The sequence below is a fragment of the Bufo bufo genome, chromosome 5, assembly GCF_905171765.1.
Source record: "Bufo bufo chromosome 5, aBufBuf1.1, whole genome shotgun sequence".
In the NCBI taxonomy this organism is placed as follows: Eukaryota; Metazoa; Chordata; class Amphibia; order Anura; family Bufonidae; genus Bufo; species Bufo bufo.
Genome location: NC_053393.1, coordinates 312,126,918 through 312,153,715, shown reverse-complemented (window position 1 = coordinate 312,153,715; position 26,798 = coordinate 312,126,918). Strand labels below are relative to the sequence as shown.

Here is a 26,798-nt window from a genome sequence, read left to right as displayed (position 1 = left end):
CTAGTACAGGTGCCGAGGTAAACCTCTCTTTTAGAGAGGAAAAAGCAACTTTAGCGGCGTCAGACCATTTCGAAAAATCAGTCCCCTTCCTAGTCATGTCAGTAAGGGGTTTTACAATAAGTGAATAATTTTTAATGAATTTCCTATAGAAATTCGCGAAGCCCAAGAACCGTTGCAGTGCTTTGAGGTTCTCAGGAAGATCCCAATCTAAAATTGCCTGGACCTTCCTAGGATCCATACGGAAACCTGAAGCAGATAAAAAATAACCTAGGAATTGTATCTCCTGAACGGCGAAGACACATTTTTCAATTTTAGCATATAATTTATTCGTCCGTAGGACCTGCAGTACCTGTCTGACATGCACCTCATGTGTTCTCAGATCAGACGAATAAATTAAAATATCATCTAGGTATATTACCACAAACCTGCCGATTAGATGACTAAAGTAATGATGGCCACTCGTTTTTCTTTACTTAGCTGCTTTTTTCTTGCCATAATACAAATTCTAACAGTCTATTCAGGAGGACTATCAGCTGTGTATCTACCTGACTTCTCCTCAACGCAACTGATGGTCCCAACCCCATTTATAAGGCAAGAAATCCCACTTATTAAACCTGACAGGGCACACCTGTGAAGTGAAAACCATTTCAGGGGACTACCTCTTGAAGCTCATCAAGAGAATGCGAAGAGTGTGCAAAGCAGTAATCAAAGCAAAAGGTGGCTACTTTGAAGAACCTAGAATATGACATATTTTCAGTTGTTTCACACTTGTTTGTTATGTATATAATTCCACATGTGTTAATTCATAGTTTTGATGCCTTCAGTGTGAATCTACAATTTTCATAGTCATGAAAATAAAGAAAACTCTTTGAATGAGAAGGTGTGTCCAAACTTTTGGTCTGTACTGTATATATATATATATATATATATATATATATATATATATACATATACATACACTCACCTAAAGAATTATTAGGAACACCATACTAATATGGTGTTGGATTCCCTTTTGCCTTCAGAACTGCCTTAATTCTACGTGTCATTGATTCAACAAGGTGCTGATAGCATTCTTTAGAAATGTTGGCCCATATTGATAGGATAGCATCTTGCAGTTGATGGAGATTTGAGGGATGCACATCCAGGGCACGAAGCTCCCGTTCCACCACATCACAAAGATGCTCTATTTGGTTGAGATCTGGTGACTGTGGGGGCCATTATAGTACAGTGAACTCATTGTCATGTTCAAGAAACCAATTTGAAATGATTCGAGCTTTGTGACATTGTGCATTATCCTGCTGCTGGAAGTAGCCATCAGAGGATGGGTACATGGTGGTCATGAAGGAATGGACATGGTCAGAAACAATGCTCAGGTAGCCCGTGGCATTTAAACGATGCCCAATTGCCACTAAGGGGCCTAAAGTGTGCCCAGAAAACATCCCCCACACCATTACACCACCACCACCAGCCTGCACAGTGGTAACAAGGCATGATGGATACATGTTCTCATTCTGTTTACGCCAAATTTGGACTCTACTATTTGAATGTCTCAACAGAAATCGAGACTCATCAGACCAGGCAACATTTTTCCAGTCTTCAACAGTCCAATTTTGGTGAGCTCATGCAAATTGTAGCCTCTTTTTCCTATTTGTAGTGGAGATGAGTGGTACCCGGTGGGGTCTTCTGCTGTTGTAGCCCATCCGCCTCAAGGTTGTGCGTGTTGTGGCTTCACAAATGCTTTGCTGCATACCTCGGTTGTAACGAGTGGTTATTTCAGTCAACGTTGCTCTTCTATCAGCTTGAATCAGTCGGCCCATTCTCCTCTGACCTCTAGCATCCACAAGGCATTTTTGCCCACAGGACTGCCGCATACTGGATGTTTTTCCCTTTTCACACCATTCTTTGTAAACCCTAGAAATGGTTGTGCGTGAAAATCTCAGTAACTGAGCAGATTGTGAAATACTCAGAACGGCCCGTCTGGCACCAACAACCATGCCACGCTCAAAATTGCTTAAATCACCTTTCTTTCCCATTCTGACATTCAGTTTGGAGTTCAGGAAACTGTCTTGACCAGGACCACACGCCTAAATGCATTGAAGCAGCTGCCATGTGATTGGTTGACTAGATAATTGCATTAATGAGAAATAGAACAGGTGTTCCTAATAATTCTTTAGGTGAGTGTATATATATATATATATATATATATAGGACTGTAAATCTGATGGTCAGCAATATATACATAAGCAAAGCAAGTTTTAGGCAAAAAAATAATCTATTTCCTTATTTCTCTTCTGGCCCTTTGTTTACCTGCAATAACAACAATCTCTGAAGTTTTCCTCATGAATATTTGTGGGTGTCAACAAAGACTGCCCCTCCCCCTGCTCTGCAAAGGGAGTGAATACAAGTGCTGCCCTGAGTGAAATGTCTGACTGCTGGGATACTCAGCAGCATGTTTTATGTGTAGAACTACAAGTCCCAGCTGTACAATGACACTGCTGATACACACAGGATCTTCCCCCTACCTTTTATTGTGCAATGCTATGCAGAACTATTCCAGTCTGTCAACTTTGTGTCTGCAGGATGAGGATCCTGTGTCTCTTCACTGCCTGCAGCTGCTCAGCAAAGCCTCAAGCCGTGAGTGTGTTCTGCAGAAGGGATTAATCTTTCCTGAATAATCCAGTGGGAGAGAGACACAGGGCAGACAGCAGCAGCTCGGCCAGTGCAGGGGCATGGACAGCGCAGTGACATCTCGTGCACAGACACAGACCTGCTCCTTAGGCTTGTGCACGAAACATCATCAGAGCAGGGAGAGGGGCTGACATAACAGGCCATGTGACCCTCAGATCTGAGAAAGGAGCCACTGCAGATAAAGTAAGTGAATTGTAAACCCCTTACATTTGAATAGTTAGAAACATACCTAGAACAAAAAAAATAACTCTGACAACCCCTTTAACTTTTACAAATTTGTAAAATGTATAACAGATATTCTAAGAACCCCTCCAACCAGGGGCAGATTGGGAACCTAAAGTGGCCCGGAAAAAAATACCTAAAATTGGCCCTATATGGTAAAAGGGTCTAAAGTGACATGGGGCGTGGCCACAAAAGTAGGGGGTCAGCAATACCATAGAGCAAAGTACCACATACCACAGTGCCACACAATATCTTGCCCCAAAAGCTATCCCTCCGAGTTGGCCATCAATAGCAGCCATATTCTCTCCTCCTCTTCTAGTTGTCTCTGATTAAGATATGGAGCAGGGGCTTAGGAGGTTAGATGCGGGACATTCAGGAGTTCCTGTCACTGGCCGGGTACTGTACATGAGTATTTGATTCTCAAAGAGTTAATAACCACTGATAGCTTATTCTGTACCCAGCCAGCAGCAGAGATGAGGGGGCTTGGCGGCCCCCTGGGAAATTTCCCTGTAAGGTCTATGGCCAATCGGCCCCTGCCTCCAACCATATCTAAAACTTAAAATGGGAAAAATGCTAAAAGATAAATAATAATAATAATACTAGACAAACCTATAATAATTATAACAGACCAGACCATGGGGCCTTGGTCTCAGGGTGGTCATACAAATTATGCCTCATTCACACGTCAGTGTTTGGTCAGTGATTTCCTTCAGTGATTTTGAGCCAAAACCAGGTGCATCTCTAAACACAGAACAGGAGCAGATCTTTCCCTTCTACCTTATGTCTGTGAAGTCTCCAATCCTGGTTTTGGCTCACAATCACTGATGGAAATCACTGACCAAAACACTGACGTGTGAATGAGGCTTTAGGTGGTCAGCTGAACAATTCAATTTTTGAGGGACTGGATGACCGTCTAATGCTAGGCACACTGGATTTCAACATGCCCAATCCTTTGTTCTTTATGGAGATAAGCCTCTGCTAGAGGTGTCTGGTGGTAAATTATTCTTTCCCCACTGAGAACACATGCATGCTTAGTAATGCTGGGTATATATATATATAAAGAAAAAAGCAGCACACATTAAAAGCGGGTGCAAATCCTTTCAGGGGCCTACGACCAAGGTCCCAGATGCATATACAGAAGAAAAGAAGGCAGCACTCCAAAAATTATGATGAAAAAAGCACTAGGGAGGAAGAAGGGTTCTCACATGACCCTGAGAGGAAGTAGGGGGAGAGCTTGCCCTTATTGGCTCCCAGGTTGACAGACAGCCTGGATGAGCCAATCAGTGCTGCAGCATGCAGGGAGGTGCCCTAGCAGAACGAGCAGAATGTCATTCCTGCTGTGCTGTGAATGAGGGTGGATGGGTCTATGCAGTGTCTGACAGAAAAAACATCTAAGGCCTCTTTCATACGGTCAGTATTTGGTCAGTATTTGTAAGCCAAAAGCAGGAGTGGGTCTAAAACACAAGAGATGCAAATATTTCCATTACATTTTATCTTTGTTTTGGACCCACTACTGTTTCTGGCTTACAAATATTGACCAAATACTGACTGTGTGAAAGACGCCTTAGGGAGTCAGGAACAGTCAGAAATCAATCTAGCTTTTATTCTATTGCCAGGGACAGTGAAGGTAAAGACTAGAATTATGAAGAATAAATATAATTTTATGTGTAGGATAGGAACAAGCAGGGAAGCTGTCAGCCAGGGAGGAAAAAGTGAGCAGCTGAGGCTGGCTGAGCCTGCTAGCACAACTGTAGCTGCTACAAAGCTCAAAAGCAGCTACCTGCAAGGACATTACTTTCATTTCTCATTTTCACAGAAATCCCTTTTCCACATCATCACCATCATGGCCACAAAAAGATTGACCCTTGACCTCTGTAGGGGCAGGAACACCAGTGTTTCCTGTCCCTACAGAGGCCAGGGCAGAGAAAGGTCTCCCTGTGGGTCAGGGAGATGAAGAAAGAAGTTTGGCGTTTTATTTGCTGTGGATCTCACGGTGGGGAGAAGGTGCTGTGGCACTTATCTTTGAACCGCAGGACATGTGGTGCTTCCCTGCTCGCCAACGATCTGGTACCAATGCTGGGCAGGGGAAAGATGGGAGGGCTCGCTCTGGTTGATCCGGAGCCTGCTCCTGGGGTAGCATCCTCCTCCTGGCACTGGTGGTTTAAGCTGGAGAGAGTGCCTGGCGCATTAGCGTCTTGGATTACATCACTTCCTGTGCATCCAGGAAGTGACGTAGGAGGCGGGCGATGCGCGATGGTTCTCAGCATTCAAATGTCGGCCAGCAAAGCGAGGAGCTGCGTGTTGACTGATCTGAGGTCTGGTGTACAGAGATGTCACCCAGAGAGCTCGATGCTCCTACTCGGCCTCCTGTAAGTTCCCTGCGGGGATTGTCTTTTTCTATAACACTCATTTGGGGTTGGGGATCACCCTTCATAATGTTCAGGGTTCCTGTCTGATTATCACGCACGGCGGTGGTGCATAGTTGCATTACGTAAGTCCATCCGTCTAAATTTGGTCTGTTCTTGCCTCATAGGCATCTAAAGAGGCTCAGAAGAAACAAAAAAAACTGCAAAATGCATTTCATGTTTCAAAAGGTTACCAGATGGATACCCCAAAAAGATCTGCAAAGAATGCATTTCTAATATAGTCCGAGAGGAACGTGTGTCTCTAAAGGACGAGGTTTGTTCCATGATCCAGGAGGAGGTCAAGGCTTCATTATCCCAGATGTCGGAATCTAACCAGGGACCCTTACCTCCAAAGAGGCAAAGAATAATTCCACCCTCCTCTTCTGATTCAGAATGCATGGGTGACGATTAGAGATGAGCGAATTTTCTTAAAAATTCGATTCGCCAGTTCGCCGAATTTTTCGGGAAAAATTTGGTTCGATCAGAATAAATTTGCAGCTGCTGAGAGCCTTTATAGTGGTGTAGAACACTGTGCATTATAGTAGCAACCATAGGGAGTCTGCTTTGGTAGTGAAATAATACTGTGAGTCAGTATGACATGCAGATGACAGGCGTTGCTCTTAGAATCACTGCACACTTCACATATTTGGGCAGTCACGAGGCCAAAACTGACCAAATAACTCAAGTATGAACTTACAAGTCGATGTTGGCGCCAAGAAGAAGCACACTCCTTTTACACCGTCGCCAGCTGATTCCACATCGATGTCTACAGAACCTGTTCTATTAAACACTTATACAAGTAGAGCCCCCTCGACAGAGTGGAGAGGGTGTCAGTAGTAAGTTTGTGTTGATGTCACTGATTAATTTGCCCTTCCTCTGATCCGTCAGAACAATAACCCACAAAAAACAACTGATCCTGTCTGTGGAGCATATGCCTTCACTCGGTCAGCATTTGAGCAATAATCCATCAGTATTGCTAAAGCCCAAAAAAAAAAAAAAACAGGAGTGGATGTAAAACAGAGATGACACATGAATGGAACATTTGCATGTCTTCTGTGTTTTGTACTCACTCCTGCTTTTGGCTACCAAATCATAAGCCAATTCTGATGGGACCATACAGGCCTTACAGTTGCTACACAGACAGGATCCCATGTGCGTCTCATTTTCCTTCCTTCTGACAGATCAGAAGAAAGGTCAAATAAAAGATGATGTCAGCCAGGTCGAAAGCCAAAATTGTGGATCAGTCATGAAGTGGGGAAGGTGGGAACAGCATGAGAAGTCCATAAAGGACACCACAGAGTAGCAAGGTAACATAGTGTGGATATGGCAACAGCAGGAAGAGACCACAGGGTGGCAAGGTGACATAGTGTGGATGTGGCAGCAGCAGGAGGAGACCACAGAGTGGCAAGATGACATAGTTTAGAGGTGGCAGCAGCAGGAGGAGACCAGAGTGGCAAGGTGACATAGTGTGGAGATGGCAGCAGCATGAAGACACCACAAAGTGGCAACGTGACACAGTGTGGAGATGGCAGTAGCAGCAGAAGGAGACCATAGAGTGGCAAGGTGACATAGTGTGGAGATGGCAGCAGCAGGAGGAGATCACAGAGTGGCAAGGTGACATCATGTGGATATGGGAGCAGCAGGAGGAGACCACAGAGTGGCAAGGTGACATAGTATGGATATGGCAGTAGCAGGAAGAGACCACAGAGTGTCAAGGTGACATAATGAGGAGATGGCAGTAGCAGCATCAGGAGGATACCACAGAGTGGCAAGGGGACATAGTCTGGAGATGGCAGCCGCATCTGCATCAGGAGACCACAATACTGCAGCGTGCCAGTCCGCAGGGGTAGAACACGTGAGGTTCACGATGGGCCGAAGTGTACAAGACAGTTTATCGGTTACTCACAGTTTAGCAGACGTCTCCCTGGGTCAGCAGTGTAGTGAAGGGGAGAACAGCACTGGATTCTCCAGGGGGAAAATTGGTTACAGGGGACACCGGCCAGGTGGTGATTAAGGTGCCCTTGATGGTGAATGGATGCTGAGTGCTTATGCGGCTGGGCCCCTGACTAAGGTATTCTCGTGACACCAGCACCTTGGTGGTGCAAAATGTTTAGAGTTGTAGTAGTACGAAGTTTGAAAAATGAGGCAGGTTTAAATCCAAACTTTCTATAACCAGGTTCTTGATAACAGTTTACATCCAGTAATAAAACAGTCTCTGGTATACATGCAAGTTGGATGTGATGAATCCCATTAACAGGCTGTGCTGGTAGTAATGTGTCAGGCTAGGATAGTTAGTTAGGTACTCACTGACATTCAGCTCTTTGTCTTGCTTCAGTCTTAGTTGAGGTAGCTCCAGTCTTGATCTTCTACACAAGTGATACGACAGAACCCTTATCTGTCCTAAGTATAATGGTGAGGCTTCCCGATGCTAATAGGTCCTCCACCTAATTACAAAGGCGCCTACAGCCTATAATAATGGCTTTGTCCTTCCTTTGTCTTGATCCAATAATAAACTTGACCAGAAATTCACTTGTTACCCCTGAAGAGTGAATAGTAGAATGTAGACCTTCCTCTGCCTGTCTTCCTGGCTTTGTTACTGAAGCTGGCTGGCTGGCTCTTCTGGGCCGTGGAGCTCGATTTTCTTCTGCTTCACAACTCCCAACTCTCAACTGAGAGAACTCGGAGAACTCCCTAATTATGCCTGAACTGCCCTATATATACTGTGGTGTTACTCCATCTAGTGGTGGATGTATGTAGTGCACCTGACAGCCTGGTAAAAAGGGATTTCACATGGTAGTACAATGCAGCATGAAATTAGAGACAAAAAGCTTTTGCAGTTCCCACATAAGCTAGTGGGATGCTGCAATACCACAATACAAGTAGCCACTGACGAAGGTGGGTGAAATAAGGAGCACTTGGCATCAGATGTGTGGCATCAGGCGGGTTGCAGCATCAAAGTAGTAGCTGAGGCAGGTAATAAGAAGAAACCGGTCTCTTGTATCAAAGTGTTGGTGTGGCACCATGGATGATCTAGTCTGATGCATCAGGAATTGGTGGTTGGAAATTAGGGCTGATCCATGCCTGATTTATCTTGACAAAGGTCAGTCTCTCCACATTTTGGGTAGACAGGCAGGACAGCTTTTCCAGGGTAAACTCTGCTAGTTGCGGCCACAAATCCAGTTTGGCTACCCAGTAGTCCAGCGGATCTTCAATGTGGGGTGGCAGGGTGCTGTCCAAGTATGCCACCACCTGCTGGTTCAGGTCCTGCTCCGGGTCTACCTGCTGCTGCTGGTGAGTAGTTTCTTCACTTTGTGGGTGAAGAAAGTTACTCCTCAGCGACTGTAGACTCAGGCTGCTGTTGATGGAGCTGGTACTGCTCCTGCCACCCCACCCCTCCCCAGCAGCCATGGCAGTGACACGTGAGTGCAGAGGGCCCAGATAGGCAGTGGCCAACTTACTACATAGGATGTCTCTGTAGTAGTTTAGTTTGTCCTCCCTCTCGGTCGGTGTTAAAAAAAAAAAAAAAAAAGGCCCCATACTGGACCGGTACCGAGGGTCCAATAAGGTGGAGAGCCAGAAGTCATACCTCTGCCGAATGGTGACAATTCGGCTGTTACTACGCAAGCAAGTGAGCATGCATCGTGCCATTTGTGCAAGTGACTCGGAGGGACTCCCTGCCTCCATCTCCACTGCATACTGCCACGGTGTGTCCGGGTCCTCTGTCTCGTCTTCCTCATCACCCTGTAGCTCCTCTGGCTGCTCCTGCTCCACCTGTCCTGTCAGCTGAGTAGAAAAACCACCCATTTGGCTACACATTGCATGTGCTCCAATGTCTTCCTCTCCCTCCTCCTCCTCTTCCAGTTCATCCCCCACAGGGCTCATGTGGCCGTGAGATCGAGGAGCCACGTCTCCTGTCCTCTGACCAGCCATTGTTTCCAGCATCTGTTCCAGAACATGAAGCAGTGGAATGACATTGCTCATCCCATAGTCCTGGCGACTGACAAATAATGTGGCGTCCTCAAAGGGCCTTGGCAAAGGGCAGGTGTCACGCATGTGCTGCGACTGGCTGACATCGAAGTTACACAGTGGAGTACTCCTATCCGCTTGCATCTTCAAGAAATCGTTGATGGCCTTTCTCTGTTTGTATAGTCGGTCCAACATATGGAGGGTTGAATTCCAATGGGTGGAAATGTTGCATATCAGCCCATGTTGGGGGATATCGTTCTGTCGCTGCAGCTCAAGGAAGGTGTGCTTTGCGGTATACGAGTGGCTGAAGTGCATGCAAAGTTTCCTGCCCATTTTTGGGATGTCTTGCAGATGGGTGGAAGACTTCAGGAACCGCTTGACAACCAGATTGAACACGTGTGCCATGCAGGGCGCATGGCTCAGCCTTCCTTGACTCAGCACTGACACCATGTTCTTCCCGTTGTCGGTCAGCATGGATCCTATTTTGAGTTGTCGCGGAGAAAGCCAGGATTCGATTTCTTGATGCATCACACGGAGCAGTTCCTCCCCTGTATGACTCTGTTTTCCCAGGCAAACCAGGTGCAGAACAGCGTGACTTTGTCGAGCCCTGCACATGTGGTATACTGGAGGGGCACTGTTACTTGTCTCTGCAGTGGAGACTGAGGACATGGTGGAGGATGAGGAGGCAGAGGCGGACATTGTCGCAAGACCAACAGCGTGACAACGTGGAGGCGGAAGCGGCATGACCTGCCAAGTTGCTGGTGTGGCGGTGCAGGAAACACATTCACCCAGTGGGCCATAGAGGACATGTATTGGCCCTGACCGTAGTTACAGCTCCACACGTCGGCGCTGCTGTGCACTTTGGCAGACACCGACAGGCTCAAGGACTGGCCCACCTTCTGTTGTACAAGTGTGTGCAGGGCTGTTACTGCCTTTTTCACAAAGAAATGACAGCTTGGGACTCTCCACCTTGGCTCGGCACAAGCCATCAGTTCTCTGAAAGGTGCAGAGTCCACCACTTGGAAAGGTAGGGACTGAAGCACCAGCAACTTAGACAGGAGCACGTTCAGCTTCTGCGCTGTTGGATGAATGCACGCATACTGTTGTCTCTTGGCAATCGCTTCGGTGATCAATTGCTGATGAAATGACTGACGAGGAGTAGGAGCAGGAGCATCTGGACCAGCAGAAGATGGGATTGACAAACAGCTCCCTTCGGCTGAGGTGGTGGAGCCTTGACTGGCTGAAACTAGTTGCGTGCCACTGGGTGATGAAGCTGTATCTGCGGCAGGCTGGACCACCACATCAGAGCCATGGTTCTCCCAGGCCACTTTATGGTGACGCTGCATATGTTGACGCAGGGCCGTGGTGCCAACATTGACACCCTGCCCACGCTTCACCTTCTGCCCACATATTCTACAAATGGCCATGTTGACCTCCGGTGGCTTCACAAAAAACTTCCACACCGCCAAGTACCTGATTTTCACTTGCTGACTGCTACTGCCGCTGCTTCCGTGAACCCGTGCACCACTCTGTCATGGTCTTACCTTCTTGCTGTTCTCCTTCGTTTGACATGTGCTGGCGGCCATCTTGGTTTCTGGGTTTCTTGTAGCCTCCCACCCTGCGGCTCCTCCTTCCCACTGGGAGGAGCTGGATGCCTAGCTCATATATATAGGAGGTCTGTGGCTTCAGTTCCTTGCTTGGTCCTCCTGTGTTCACATGCTTCTAGACTGCTGCTGCTTCTGGTTCCTGATCCTGGTTTCGTCCGACTACCCTGCTGGTTCCTGATCCTGGTTTCGTCCGACTACCCTGCTGGTTCCTGATCCTGGCTTCGTCTGACTACCCTTCTGGTTCCTGACCCCTGGCTTCGCAAAGACTCTGCTTCGGTTTCGCCATCCGTTTGGACTTTTGCTTTACAGCTTTATTTTCAATAAAGCCTTCTTATTTTCACTTATCCCTTGTTGTACGTCTGGTTCATGGTTCCGTGACATTAGGACCAAGCCATGAATTCTGACGGTACAGGGCCATCCTCGCTACCCACGCTGGTTGCCAGACTTGATCAGCAGGATCACCTGTTGGGTCGGTTCGCTGTGGCGTTGCAAACCCTGCTTGAACGCACGGCTCATTTCGCTCCCGTTGCCGATGGGTCGGTTGTCGCTCCTGGGCCCGCTCCTACTGCCGCTTCGGTTGTTGCGCCAGAGTCTACCCCGACACCTGTTGTTGCACCTGCGGTGTTTCGGGGTGTGACCGGTTCTGCCCCTCTTCCACAGCGCTTTGGGGGAGAGCCAACTCAGTGCCGAGGTTTCCTTAACCAGGTGGGCATTTATTTCGAGTTGCTGCCACATGCCTTTCCTACTGAGAGATCAAAGGTGGGCTTCTTGATCTCGCTGCTCTCGGACAAGGCCTTGGCCTGGGCCAGCCCTTTATGGGAGAACAACAATCCGGTGGTTGCCGAGTTTTCCGGTTTTGTTGCTTCTCTTCGGAAGGTATTCGATGTGCCGGCTCGTGCTGCCTCTGCTGCGAAGCTCCTTATGTCCATCAGACAGGGTTCACGATCCGTAGCTGAATACGCCATTGAGTTTCGTACCCTGGCAGCAGAGGTGGGCTGGAATAATGAGGCTCTGGTCGCTGCTTTCTCTCATGGTCTCTCGGATGCCTTGAAGGATGAGGTTGCAGCTAAGGACCTACCAGTGGAGCTCGAGTCTCTTATTTCTTTCCTGATTTTGATTGACACCAGACTCAGGGAGAGACCTTCCTTTAAGGAGAGCCTGCAGAGGTTTTCTAACAGATTGGCGCCTACGTTTGCTGTCCCACCCGTGCCTCCTTCTCCTCCCACGCCTCCTGGGGATGACTTGTCTGGGGGTGAACCCATGCAGCTGGGGTTTGCTCGCCTGTCCGAGGGGGAGAGGGTACTCCGGAGACGCGAGGGCCGATGCATGTACTGTGGTCTCGGTGGGCATTTTCGGTTGGCATGTCCGAACCGTCCGGGAAACGCTCGCACCTGAGATCCTGTCGGGGGCAGATCTTGGGTGGAGTCTCCTCGTCCCCGGTTTCCCGTGTTGACAAACCACTGATCACTGTTGTCCTCTCCTGGGTCGGGGGCTCGGTGACGACCCAGGCGTTGGTGGACTCTGGTGCTGGTGGTTTGTTCATTGATAATGTGTTCGCTGCCGCCAATTCCATTCCTCTGCAGGCTCGAGGTTCCCCACTGGCTCTTGAGGCGATAGACGGCAGACCCCTTCTGCTGCCACACGTGACTCATGAGACCCTTCCAGTGGGGATAGCCATTGGTGCCGTTCACAGAGAGTCGGTCTGCCTCCAGGTTATTTCGTCTCCACACTACTCGGTGGTCTTGGGGTACCCCTGGCTCCGGAAGCATAATCCGACTTTCGATTGGAGATCGGCCGAGATCCTCTCGTGGTCACCGCAGTGTGGGGCTAGTTGCATCCATGGGTCTGTCAAGTTGCTGTGTACTTCCTCGGACTCTCTGTTGCCTCCTGAATACGAGGAGTACCGGGATGTATTCGATAAGGTGTGCGCGGTTGCCCTACCTCCGCACCGCCCATAAGATTGTGCCATAGAGTTACAATCTGGTGCCGTTCCTCCTCGTGGCAAAGTCTATCCACTGTCGGTAGCGGAGAATGAGGCCATGGAGGAGTACGTGAGGGAGGCGCTTTCACGCGGACACATTCGCAAATCCTCGTCCCCGGCAGGGGCTGGATTTTTCTGTGTGAAAAAGAAGGGCGGTGAGTTGAGGCCTTGCATCGATTACAGGGGTCTCAATCGCATCACGATCAAGAACGCTTACCTGATACCCTTGATTTCCGAGCTGTTCGATCGCCTTAAAGGGGCCACGGTCTTTACCAAACTCGACCTGAGGGCGGCATATAACCTGGTAAGGATCAAGGCGGGCGATGAGTGGAAGACCGCGTTTAACACCAGGACCGGTCATCATGAATCCTTGGTTATGCCCTTTGGGTTGTGCAATGCGCCTGCAGTCTTTCAGGAATTCATCAACGATGTTTTCCGTGACCTGTTGCAGCAGTGTGTGGTGGTCTATTTGGATGACATCTTGGTATATTCTGAATCCATGGAGGCCCACATTCTGGATGTCAGACGAGTGTTGCAACGGTTACGAGAGAACAAGCTGTTCGGTAAGCTTGAGAAATGCGAATTTCACCGATCCCAGGTAACCTTCTTAGGTTACATCATTTCCGCTGAGGGGTTCTCCATGGATCCTGAGAAGGTTTCGGTTGTCTTACAGTGGCCCCAGCCCAGTGGTCTTCGTTCCCTGCAGCGCTTTTTGGGCTTCGCCAATTATTATCGGAAGTTCATCAGGGACTTTTCCATGCTAGCCAAGCCTCTCACGGATCTGACCAGGAAGGGCAGTAATTCCCAGGTCTGGCCGCTCGAGGCCATCCGAGCTTTTGAGGCTCTAAAGTCCGCCTTTGTGTCGGCTCCGATTCTGTCGCATCCCAACCCTGGGTTGCCCTTTGTCCTCGAGGTGGACGCGTCTGAGACGGGAGTAGGCGCCATTCTGTCTCAGCGTAGAACACCAGAGGGTCCTCTGCTTCCTTGTGGGTTTTACTCCCGGAAACTGTCTTCCGCGGAGTGCAACTATCAGATTGGTGACAGGGAGTTATTGGCCATCGTGCAGGCCCTTAAAGAATGGAGGCACTTGCTCGAGGGTTCGGTGGTTCCGGTCCTCATCCTGACGGACCACAAGAATCTGACCTACCTTTCTGAGGCCAAGAGATTGACACCACGTCAGGCCAGATGGGCTCTGTTCTTGTCACGTTTTAATTACGTGGTCTCCTACCTACCCGGTTCCAAGAACATCAGGGCGGATGCCTTATCACGGCAGTACTCCGAGCTGTCCAGGGAGGAGTCGATTCCGACTTCGGTCATACCTCCGAATCAGATCTTGGCCGCCATTCGCACCAGCCTGACCTCTCCCCTGGGTGAGCAGATTTTGGCGGCTCAATCTGGTGCTCCCTCTGGGAGACCCAACGGCAGATGTTTTGTGCCTGAGGAGTTGCGCACTCGGTTGTTGCGAACCTACCATAACTCCAAGACCGCGGGGCATCCTGGAAAGAATCAGCTGTCCTGGGCTGTTTCACGTCTGTTCTGGTGGCCTTCCCTACGTTCCGACATCGCCGCATATGTAGCGGCATGCTCCGTTTGTGCCCAGAGTAAGTCCCCTCGGCACCTTCCGTTGGGCCTTCTGCAACCCATAGCCACCGGGGAGCGCCCATGGTCACACCTGGGGATGGATTTCATTGTGGACCTCCCTGCATCCCGAGGCCATACGGTCATTCTCATGATTGTGGATCGGTTTTCCAAAATGTGCCACTGTGTTCCTCTCAAGAAGTTACCCTCTGCACAAGAGTTGGCCACGATTTTTGCCAGGGAGGTCTTCCGGTTGCACGGTTTGCCCAAGGAGATTGTGTCGGATCGGGGGAGTCAGTTTGTGTCCAGGTTCTGGCGCGCCTTTTGCTCCCAGTTGGGGATTCATCTCTCCTTCTCCTCGGCCTACCACCCTCAGTCCAATGGGGCCGCAGAACGATCCAATCAGGCCTTGGAGCAATTCCTTCGTTGCTATGTCTCCGATCACCAAGACAATTGGGTTGACCTCCTGCCTTGGGCTGAGTTTGCCAGGAACACGGCGGTGAACTCTTCCTCTGGGACGTCTCCCTTCATGGCCAATTATGGGTTCTAACCTGCCGTGTTACCGGAGGTATTCTCTCCCCAGGATATTCCGGCTGTGGAGGATCACCTTTCCGTCCTACGTGCTTCTTGGGTACTGATCCAGAAGTCCCTTGAGGTCTCTGCGCAGCGCCAGAGACTCCAGGCTGATCGCAGACGAGCGCCTGCCCCTTCCTACCAGGTCGGAGACGTGTATGGTTGTCCACCCGCAACCTCAACCTCAACCTTCTGCCCACTCCCAAGCTGGCGCCTCGCTTTGTTGGTCCCTTCCGAGTGCTTCGCAGGGTAAACCCGGTAGCCTATGCCCTTGCGCTTCCTCCTGGCATGCGGATCTCCAACGTGTTTCATGTCTCCCTGTTGAAGCCACTGGTGTGTAATCGTTTCACTTCCTCGGTTCTTCGGCCTCGTCCGGTCCAAGTGGGTAATCGTGAGGAGTATGAGGTGAGCAATATCCTGGACTCACGCCTGGTCCGCGGTCGGGTGCAGTTTTTGGTCCATTGGCGTGGTTATGGTCCAGAGGAGCGTTCCTGGGTTCCCTCCGCAGATGTCCATGCTCCTGCCTTGCTCCGAGCCTTCCACGCACGCTTCCCTCAGAAACCGTTCTTTACTCCGCGGAGGAGGGGCCCTTGAGGGGGAGGTACTGTCATGGTCTTACCTTCTTGCTGTTCTCCTTCGTTTGACATGTGCTGGCGGCCATCTTGGTTTCTGGGTTTCTTGTAGCCTCCCACCCTGCGGCTCCTCCTTCCCACTGGGAGGAGCTGGATGCCTAGCTCATATATATAGGAGGTCTGTGGCTTCAGTTCCTTGCTTGGTCCTCCTGTGTTCACATGCTTCTAGACTGCTGCTGCTTCTGGTTCCTGATCCTGGTTTCGTCCGACTACCCTGCTGGTTCCTGATCCTGGTTTCGTCCGACTACCCTGCTGGTTCCTGATCCTGGCTTCGTCTGACTACCCTTCTGGTTCCTGACCCCTGGCTTCGCAAAGACTCTGCTTCGGTTTCGCCATCCGTTTGGACTTTTGCTTTACAGCTTTATTTTCAATAAAGCCTTCTTATTTTCACTTATCCCTTGTTGTAAGTCTGGTTCATGGTTCCGTGACACACTCCTTTCCGGGAAAGTAGGCCGCTGCAAAGAGGGTGGTCTACCCCGTGCCCTTTTGGCTCCCGACCTCCCACTGTTGCCACCCTGCTGACTCCCAGCCACGCTAGCGACTTGCTGGCTCAGCTGCTGCCTGACTGGCAAGCTGCCACCCTCTTCTCCTGATGATGACTAAACCCCTTCTTCACCCGGCTCCCAAGTGCGATCAGCTTCATCATCATCGAGTAGTGTCTGCACATCACTGATGTCCTCCTCAACGGTCTCTGGGTCAGGAGCCTGCCCACTTGCAACACAAGCTCCCATGCCACTCTCCTCATCACTACTTGCCTGCCTAGCGGAGGAAGCGGCGGATGGATCCTCCACATCTTGGCTAGGCAATAGCTGCTGACTGTCCTCTAGTAGCTCATCCTTGAGGAAAAGGGTAAGCAGAGCCCACTGCATGTAGTACTTCTTGTGGTGATGGAACAGAAAAGGCTAGAGGCAGGTTGAGGAGAGGTGAGGGCACAGGGCCTGCTACCGGGCCATGCCAACTAAGGGTTGTGTCTGATGAACCCACCGACTGTTGGTTGGGGGTGTCTGATGTCACTTGGGATGACGTGGATGACCAAGTTAACCAATCAATAACCGCAGGGTTGCAGGTCAAGACACGACCGCTAGATGACACTGGGAGCTCAGGCCTCTCGCTGTGACTACTGCTGTCACGACACCTTACTCTACTGTGACCTCTGCTTGATCTAGAAACCTTCAGGCCTCTGCCACTCCTCTGTGCATGGCCTGGCACTTCTCTGCCTGACATACTTCTAGCTGAACTAAACCAATGAAACGGAAATTAAAATACCCCTAAAAGCGACGAATATATATTTCTTTTTATACTGAAATAGGCCATTAAACGCTTTCACAATTAACTGCGGAAATGCACTGAGAATATATTTTTCTTGTTGTACTAAAATACAACCCTAGTGTCACGGCCATGGCTATTGCCGTGACTCCTTACCGCATGCGGTTGCCTGCGGTTTAGTTTGTGTGTTCAACCACATGTGAGAGTCGCTGTGTGTGGCCTCACTTGTGGTTGCCGCGGGCAACTGGTTGTGTTCTGTAATTGTCAGCAGAGCAGCCTGAGCGGTGCTAGGCAGCTTGCTGCTTTGGCATGCGGTCTCACCTGACTTCCTTTCTGTTAGGTGTGTGTGTGTATGTATGCACTTTGTATGTCGGTGTGCACTCTGTTTTATGTTTGGTGTGCACTGACATCTTCCCTTCACTGTGGTTGCCCGTGGCAACGTTTGGTTCTAGTGTGTACATGCGGTGGCAGTGTCCCGGCCTTCGGGCTGACTCCCAGGACATGGTAGCCACCCATGTCGTTGCCTGCGGCAACGGCCACAGTGTGATCTTGGTTTGGACACTTTCCCCTTTAAGTGGTGTTTTCCCTTCCCTGGTGCTGGAAGGGTTAACTCCCTTTCAGTGTGTGTGAGTCACGGGGTGTGTATGACTGTTGGGTGTGGCCTCTTGGCCTATAAAGCCTCAGTGTTTGGCATGTCTCATGTGTAGCTGGAGCAGCCTCCTGTGTATATCACCTGCCAGTGGGGGCCACCCTTGTGGTCATAGGTTTATCTGTGAAGTATAAGTTATGTTTGCATGATGTTCAGTTGATGTTTCCCTTTGTTTCCTGTTTAGTGCAACTATGGATGTCCTGGTAACCTGTGTGTTATGTGTGCTATGTCCCTTTGTGTTCTGTGGACATGAGTAGTGCATGCATGGGTTCCAGTCAGCGTGGCTGTGACAGGTACGTGTGGAACTTGTTTAGTTCGCCTGTCATATCTGTATGTTGTATGTGTTCCCCCATTCCTTGCAGCTTGGCCAGTGAGACTGTGCGGTGCTGTGGGATGTGCTGACTGACCCCCTTTTTTTTACTGGCCAGTGAGACCTCTGTTCCTCCGCGTCTAGAAGGAACAGGCCGTCTTACCCTGCTCCTAGGTTAGGGCCATCTTGAGTGCTAGCAGGGACTTCTAGGTTCCGGTGCATGAGCCCTCCTACCATCAAGGTTGGCTCATGTAGCTAGGAGTCAGGGTCAGGTTAGGGATGCGTTTAGGTGACCTGCTCCCTAATCCTGTCGTTCTGGCCGAGTCGCCTTACATCTTCTGGCATCGCACGGCTAAGGATTTCCCCCATCCTCAGCCGTGACACCTATGCGCTTTGACCAGAAAAAAGTAAAGATTGAAGTGCGTATATATATTTCTTGAAGTACTAAAAATGCGCCACTATACGCTTTCACCAGAAAAAAATTAAATAGCGAAGTGCTACTGAAATACGCCCCTATACTCTTTCACCAGAAATAACTGCAACAGTTCAGTGCATATATATATATACACCCACCTAAAGAATTATTAGGAACACCTGTTCTATTTCTCATTAATGCAATTATCTAGTCAACCAATCACATGGCAGTTGCTTCTATGCATTTAGGGTTGTGGTCCTGGTCAAGACAATCTCCTGAACTCCAAACTGAATGTCAGAATGGGAAAGAAAGGTGATTTAAGCAATTTTGAGCGTGGCATGGTTGTTGGTGCCAGACGGGCCGGTCTGAGTATTTCACAATCTGCTCAGTTACTGGGATTTTCACGCACAACCATTTCTAGGGTTTACAAAGAATGGTGTGAAAAGGGAAAAACAACCAGTATGCGGCAGTCCTGTGGGCAAAAATGCCTTGTGGATGCTAGAGGTCAGAGGAGAATGGGCCGACTGATTCAAGCTGATAGAAGAGCAACGTTGACTGAAATAACCACTCGTTACAACCGAGGTATGCAGCAAAGCATTTGTGAAGCCACAACACGCACAACCTTGAGGCGGATGGGCTACAACAGCAGAAGACCCCACCGGGTACCACTCATCTCCACTACAAATAGGAAAAAGAGGCTACAATTTGCACGAGCTCACCAAAATTGGACTGTTGAAGACTGGAAAAATGTTGCCTGGTCTGATGAGTCTCGATTTCTGTTGAGACATTCAAATGGTAGAGTCCGAATTTGGCGTAAACAGAATGAGAACATGTATCCATCCTCTGGCTACTTCCAGCAATATAATGCACCATGTCACAAAGCTCGAATCATTTCAAATTGGTTTCTTGAACATGACAATGAGTTCACTGTACTAAAATGGCCCCCACAGTCACCAGATCTCAACCCAATAGAGCATCTTTGGGATGTGGTGGAACGGGAGCTTCGTGCCCTGGATGTGCATCCATCAACTGCAAGATGCTATCCTATCAATATGGGCCAACATTTCTAAAGAATGCTATCAGCACCTTGTTGAATCAATGCCACGTAGAATTAAGGCAGTTCTGAAGGCTAAAGGGGGTCCAACACCGTATTAGTATGGTGTTCCTAATAATTCTTTAGGTGAGTGTATGTATATATAAGATGCACCTAGGTTTTTGAGGAGGAAAATAAGAAAAAAAATATTGTTTACCAAAATGTGTGCTTTTGGTGGGTTTTGAACTAATGGTGGTCTGTGAATGCCACTATTATGGGGGATCTGTGGATGACGCACTGTTATGTGGGGGATCTGTGGATGGCACTGTCATGTGGGGGATCTGTGGATGGCACTGTCATGTGGGGGATCTGTGGATGGCACTGTCATGTGGGGGATCTGTGGATGGCACTGTCATGTGGGGGATCTGTGGATGGCACTGTCATGTGGGGGATCTGTGGATGGCACTGTCATGTGGGGGATCTGTGGATGGCACTGTCATGGGGGATCTGTGGATGGCACTGCTATGGGGTGGGGGATCTGTGGATGGCACTGCTATGGGCTGGGGGATCTGTGGATGGCACTGTTATGGGGGGGATCTGTGGATGACACTACTATATATGTGTCATCCACAGATCCCCCTCATAACAATGTCCCCCAATACACTGGCCCACCGCTCACCGCAGTATTTATAAATATTAATCCTTAACCTTTTAATATGTTTAACTAAAGCTGCGCTCTCCCCTGTATCAGTACTGTACTTACTAACAGGCTTCCATAGCAGGCAGAGCGGATGGCAGCAGTAACGTCACTCACTGACGTCGCGCGCCTGCTCCGCCTGCAAAGTGGGAGGAGCAGGCACGCGACGTCAGTGAGTGACGTTACTGCTGCCGTCCGCTCTGCTTGCTAGGGAAGCTTGTTAGTAAGTACAGTACTGATACAGGGGAGAGCGCAGGTTTAGTTAAACTTATTAACAGGTTAAGGATTAATGTTTAGAAATACTGCGGTGAGCGGCGGGGCCCGGTGTAAGAGTACAGTGACTGCACCGGGCCCCGCCCCAAGTTCCGGACTCCAGCCCCTCCTCTCTCCATGCTCATATATCGCAGGCTGCGATGTAAAATGGAAGCATTCGCCCCATAAGACGCAGGGGCATTTTCCCCCCACTTTTAGGGGGGGGGGGAGTGCATCTTATGGGGCGAAAAATACGGTATATATATATATATATATATATATATATATATTTATTTTTCTTATTTCTTTTTTTTCTACTTAAATACGCCCCTATATGCTTTCACCAGAAATCACTGCAGCAGTGCACTGAGAATATATATTTCTTGTTGGACTGAATTAGGCAACAATACGCTTTGACCAGAAAAAAATTAGAGAGTGAAGTGCTTATATATATTTCTTGCAGTATTGAAATATGCTAGTGTTGAGCGAGCATGCTTGGCCAAACTGCTGTTTGGCTCGAGCATCGCTATGCTCGGCACATCCGAGTGCTCGGCTGAATACTGAGGGTGCTCGAGTACAATTAAATACAATGACAGTCATTGGGAGACCCGAGCATCAAACGAGGCAACCTCCTGCTCTGAAGGAGAGGGTGTCTGGTTCACAAAAAAAGGTTAGAGATTGATGGAAACCCCATCAAAATGGTTTGGAAACAGCATTAAGAGGATAGCTGGATGCGTCTTGGACTCCTATTATCTACGACATACAATAGACAATCACACAAAGGCTATATGCCAAAAGCCACATATGTGCAAGCCATCCATGAGACAGATAACAGGCTTAGTCAGCATACCTTACAATGGCAGCCTTGTGCACTTTGAGACATTCCAAACCAGCTCTCATCTGAGTGAGAGCCAGTAAGCCTCAAAGTTACTTCACATTTGTTGTATGGCTTGGGTGGACCTGCGCACCTAGATCAATATAATTAGGGAGACAAAAAGATTTCTGATTGTCCTAACATAATATTCCATAACCTTTCTATGCAGTTTTGTCATGTAAAAACTCAATTGCATAAACATGGGCATATGGGAAAGACATGCAAATGAGCAGAATCTGCATTGTTTTTCAGCTTAAAAATACAAAATGGTGCCCAAAAACCATTCTAGCAAAATCTGCATATGGTGCTCCTTTCCTTCTGACCACTGCCATGTGCTCCGACAGCAGTTTACTACCACATATGGGGTATTTCTGTAAACTGCAGAATCAGAGTTATGTATATTGAGGTTTATTTTGCTGTTAACCCTTGCTGTGTTGCAAGAAAAAATTGATTAACGTTAAAAAAATTTGAAATTTCACCTCCATTTTCCTTTAATTCTTGTGGAACACAAATCACTGAATAAAGTGGCCTTAATGGGAGGAAATGCTCAGAACCCCAAATACTGTAGTGTATTTATAACCGGGGGAGCAAAACTTCCACATGTGATCCGCTGCTTACGGCAATCCCCAGCAAAAAATGCATACAATGGAGGATGCCGGCAGCGGACCACATGAGCCACAAAAAATCCTACACAAGATGGAATAATGTGTGGATAAAACTGAGAATAAATAGATAAATAACTGAAAAGGTGCACTGCAAAATATGCAATTGAAAACATAAGGCTAAACCCTCACGCTAGATGCTAAAATGAGACTTTAGCCAATATATCAGAGCCTGCGCACCCCGTCAAGGTATCTCAGTTAGCGCGGGACCTACTGCTAAACCTACCTCTAGTGTTTGAACACTGTCTGATAGGTGCTAAGATGTTCACACACTAGAGGTAGGTTTAGCGGTAGGTCCCATGTCAACTGAGATCCCTTGACGGGGTGCGCAAGCTCCGATATGTTCTTGACCGGAATATATTGGCTAAAGTCTCATTTTAACATCTAGCGTGAGGGTTTAGCCTTATGTTTTCAATTGCATATTTTGCAGTGCACCTTTGCAGTGATTAACAAAGTTTGTAACATCAGTTTTAAATAATTTGATGGGGGTTTCTAAAATGGGCTCATTTATCGGTGGTTTCCATTATGTAAGCTCCTCAAAATCACTTTATAACCGCTTAAAAAAATGGTTTGGGAGATTTTGTTGAAAATTTTAAAAATTGCTTCTAAAATTCGAAGCCTTCTAACGTCTTAAAAAAATAAAATTACATTTATAAAGTTATGCCAACAAAAAGCTGACATATGGGGAATGTTGGTTGATAACTATTCTATGAGGTATTACTACTGTATCTGTCTTAAAAGTAGAGAAATTCTAATTAAAAAAATAGTAAATTTGGGATTACCGGTATTTTATAAATAAAGGTGAAATATATAGACTCAAATTTACTACTGTCATGAAGTACAATGTGTCACGAGAAAACAATCTGAGAATGGCTTGGATAAGTAAAATCGTTCCAAAGTTATTACCACATAAAGTGACACATGGGATTTAAGGTTATAAGTGGCTCAGTACTGAAGGGGTTAAACATCAGTTGCCCCCAATAATAGACAATTTGTGGAAGCTTCAGAATTTAAATGCGCATAACACATGTGCCAGTGCAGTCTGTTTTTAAACAAGCTGTATGTTAATGTCGTCAAACATGCATTTTACCCATAGCTATGTACTGTATGTCAATGTCACTCAGACATCATTTCAATGATGACTATCAATGACTATTGCTGTCATTGCATTTGAGAGCTTGCAAAGGGAGGAGGGGAAAAATAAAAAAATATAAAAATAATCAAAAAGTCCTAGGAGGCTAGAGGGGGTTATATACCAATATTTAGGGCAACTGGAGCAATTTTGGTTCGGCCTGAATTATTCGGGTCCGACCAAACAAAAAAATTTGGCGAACTTGAACCGAATCTCGAGTGCTTCGCTCATCTCTACCTCAAAGCTATCTTAAGTTCCTGGTCACCTTTAAAATCTTGAAAATGGTGAGGCACTGCAAAACAAATATAATAGAACATTGTATAGTGTATCAAGCTTTAGTTCATTAAGCTGAAATACCTTTTGGACCTCTTTCTCATACACACCTTTTTTCCCTGTATTTTAAAACTCATATAAAAAAGAAAAATAATTCAGTGTTTCTCCTTTTGTTTTTGAGGTTTGATACAAAATCCTAAAGAGAAATGGACCTAGAGCAAGCTGCATTTTGTTAAACACTCTACTGGTCCCATATCCTAGGCATTTATACTTTATTCTACTGTACAGGAAAGCGTAGTCTGCTATCCTGCAAAAAAAACATACTGTATACCACGTTGTAAACATTCTTTTACAAAGGGAGTTAAAGGGGTCTTCAGGGATTTTTACATTAATGCCCTATCCTCAGGATAGGTCGTCAGTATGAGACTGGTGGGGGTCCAAACCCTGGAATCTCTACCGATCAGCTGTCTGAAGAAGCCGGGCTTACCGGAGTTCCAATGAGTGCTGTGGCCTCCTCGCAGTTTGCTATTGCTATGCTATTAATATAGCTCCCATTCACTGCTATGGGAGTTACAGAAACAGCTAAGCAGCAGCCACTTACCCCCGGCTGTGGTTATTCTTAACTAGGGATCGACCGATTATCGGTTTGACCGATATTATCGGCCGATATTCAGGATTTTGAACGTTATCGGTATCAGCATCTATTTTGCCGATATACCGATAACGTATTGGGAACACAGAACGCGCTGCTATCATTGCTCTGTGTTCCCTCCGCAGCACAGGGGAGAAGGAAGCCGTGTCTCCCTCCCCCTGTGCTGCTGCTGCCGCCAATGAGAGGAGAGAAGATAAGAGGAGGGGAGGGGCTTTGGCCACCGCTCCACCAATGAAGATAAGCCTTTCATTAATTCATATACAGGAGGCGGGAGCTGGGAGCTGGCTGCAGAATCACACAGCCGGCTCCCGACCTCTATCAGCGGTAGCTGCGGTCCGCGGTAGTTAACTCCTTAGGTGCCACGGATCAAAGCTACCGCTCATAGAGGTCGGGAGGCGGCTATGTGATTCTGCAGCCAGCTCCCGCCTCCTGTATATGAGTTAATGAGAGATTTATCTTCATTGGTGGCGCAGTGCGCCCCCCCCCCCAGTATTAATCATTGGTGGCGCAGTGCGCCCCCCACCCCCATCCCAATAGTAAAAACATTGGTGGCGCAGTGTGCCCCCCCCCAAGCCCCCCAGTATTAATCATTGGTGGCGCAGTGCGCCCCCACCCCCATCCCAATCACAATAGTAAAAACATTGGTGGCGCAGTGCGCCCCCCCCCTCCCCAGTATTAATCATTGGTGGCAGTGGCCACAGGGTCTCCTCTCTCCTGCTCCTCCGATCGGAGCCCCAGCTGTGTAATCCTGGGGCTCCGATCGGTTACCGTGGCAGCCAGGACGCTATTGAAGCCCTGGGTGCCATGGTAAGCTCCATGCTGCTGTGTGCACAAAGCACAGAACAGCAGGGACAGTGTGAGGTCCTATTCACCCTGATAGAGATCTATCAGGGTGAATAGGACAAGGGTTCTAGTCCCTAAGGGGGCTAAAAGTTAGTAAAAAAAACACAAAAATATTAAGTATAAATAAAAAAGATTTACAAAAAAAGAAATACACATTAACAATAAACATATTAATTTTCAGCAGATTTGTGTAGGAAATTTTTTTTTTCTCAAAAATGAAAATTCCCAGAATATCGGTATAAATTATCGGCTATCGGCCTGAAAGTTCACAAATTATTGGTATCGGCCCTAAAAAATCAATATCGGTCGATCCCTATTCTTAACTCTGCTATGATAAGCAGATGGAAATAACCCTTTAACAGAAAAAAATACTTCTTACCTCTGATTCTCCAGTTGCTACTGAAATCTCCCCTAGAAATGTCATATTTTGATTCATCGGACTGTTTCTTTTCAGCATTGTGATGATCCTCTGCAATATATACAGTATTATTAAATGATTCCTGTAATATACTATGGAATGCATATATATATTTGCATTTTATGCAATTTTCATGCACAGTGTGGTATCTAAAGCCTTTCTGTTAAGAGAAGGTTTTTCACTCTCCTTTCACAACTCCTTGTCAAGAAAGTGTCTACAAAATTTAAGACATGTGGTGCACAGCATGGCTCAATTTGAGCCACAATTCCAGCACATTTTGATTAATAAATATGCCCACTGACTCTTTGGAAACTAACACTAATACCCCCTTAAAACAGGAGATCGATATATCCCATACATAGTAATCTGATTTGGATCCACATTCAAGATAACATTGGTGAATTATATATTTGCAAATCTTTCATGTAAATTTTATTTATTTATTTATTTAATGTATAAAGAAAAAACTGAGCGGATATTGAAACATGGCAGATTTGTTGCAGACATTTCTGTGCCTGAAAATCAGTTCCATCCATCTGAAAGGAGTTGCTTTGGCAGCAAGCAAATGTATTTATGAATTTTAAAGATTTCTACAACGAATCTACCATATGTGAATTTACCACTAGGGTTCATGCACATGGAAAAAGTGTAATCATGGACCATGTACAGTGGCACAAAATCACTGTGGGTACCCTGTAACTGAAAGCGTTCTCCCTGAAACCAATGCTCATAAGGGGAAAACCTCAATAACATACATAATCATTTTTAAATGTTACCTGGTTCCTTATAATTGTATTTTTTTTTTCTTGATCTATTGTCAGCTTTGATTTAAAAACATGCTCCAAAACTGCACTGGGAGAACAGGGCTTAATAATCAAATATACTGCACTTCAATATTTGAGTTACCTCTTGTTCTCCAGTTGTGACTTGAGTCTGCATTTGAAAAATCACACTCGTCTGTGTTTCCTTTTGTAGGATAGTACCTACTTTTTTCAAGTCGATGAGTATTAGTTTCAAGGTTCCCTACAACAAAGCACAATTAACAGACATGTTATACAACAACTTAAAGGGCATCTGTCAGCAGATTTGTATGAGACTGGCTGACCTGTTACATGTGTGCTTTGCATCTAAAGGCATCTGTGTTGGTGCCATGTTCATATGTGCCAGCATTGCTGAGAAAAATGAAGTTTTAATATATGCAAATGAGTCTCTAGGAGCAACGGGGGCATTTTTGTTACTCCTAGAGGCTCAGCTCTCACTGCAGCTGCTGCACCCTCTGCACATTGATTGGCAGGGCCTGGCAGAGAAAATGTCTTGAGGCCCTGATTTGTCCTAAAGTTAGTCAAAGTGCAGGAGGCCAGGCAGTTGCAGAAATCACAGAATGGTTGAGATTGCTGTTCTGTTCCACTTTGGGGTGGTAGACCTCAATGACATTAAATCTATAGTGATGTAATGTCACATGTCCACTTCAGGTAATGGCTGCTAAGGAGTTTACATCAGCGTGAATGAATTGTATGGGCTACATCAACTGGATGTTTTGAAGATTCCTTTATTTATAGTTTGTACTGCTTTTTAATTACAAGGTATTTCATTTTTTAAAGGCAGTATATTAAAGGGATTGTCTGATAAGTGGTTAGAGTGCTTTGCTAAGAAATGAAAACTAAAGCATA

The 26,798-nt window shown here is 47.2% G+C and overlaps 1 protein-coding gene across 2 annotated transcripts in view; it reads right to left on the bottom strand.

Annotated features, from left to right (window-relative positions):
• Positions 1 to 26,798, bottom strand: part of LOC121002769 (NFX1-type zinc finger-containing protein 1-like) — a 291,483-nt gene that overhangs the window by 181,326 nt on the left and 83,359 nt on the right. For both annotated transcript variants that reach the window (XM_040434303.1, XM_040434304.1), the window contains exons 4-5: positions 26,035 to 26,151; positions 25,090 to 25,179 (exon numbers count right to left, since the gene is read on the bottom strand). In XM_040434303.1, coding sequence (XP_040290237.1) covers positions 25,090 to 25,179; positions 26,035 to 26,151 — 207 coding nt within the window. The remainder of the gene's footprint in view (positions 1 to 25,089; positions 25,180 to 26,034; positions 26,152 to 26,798) is intronic.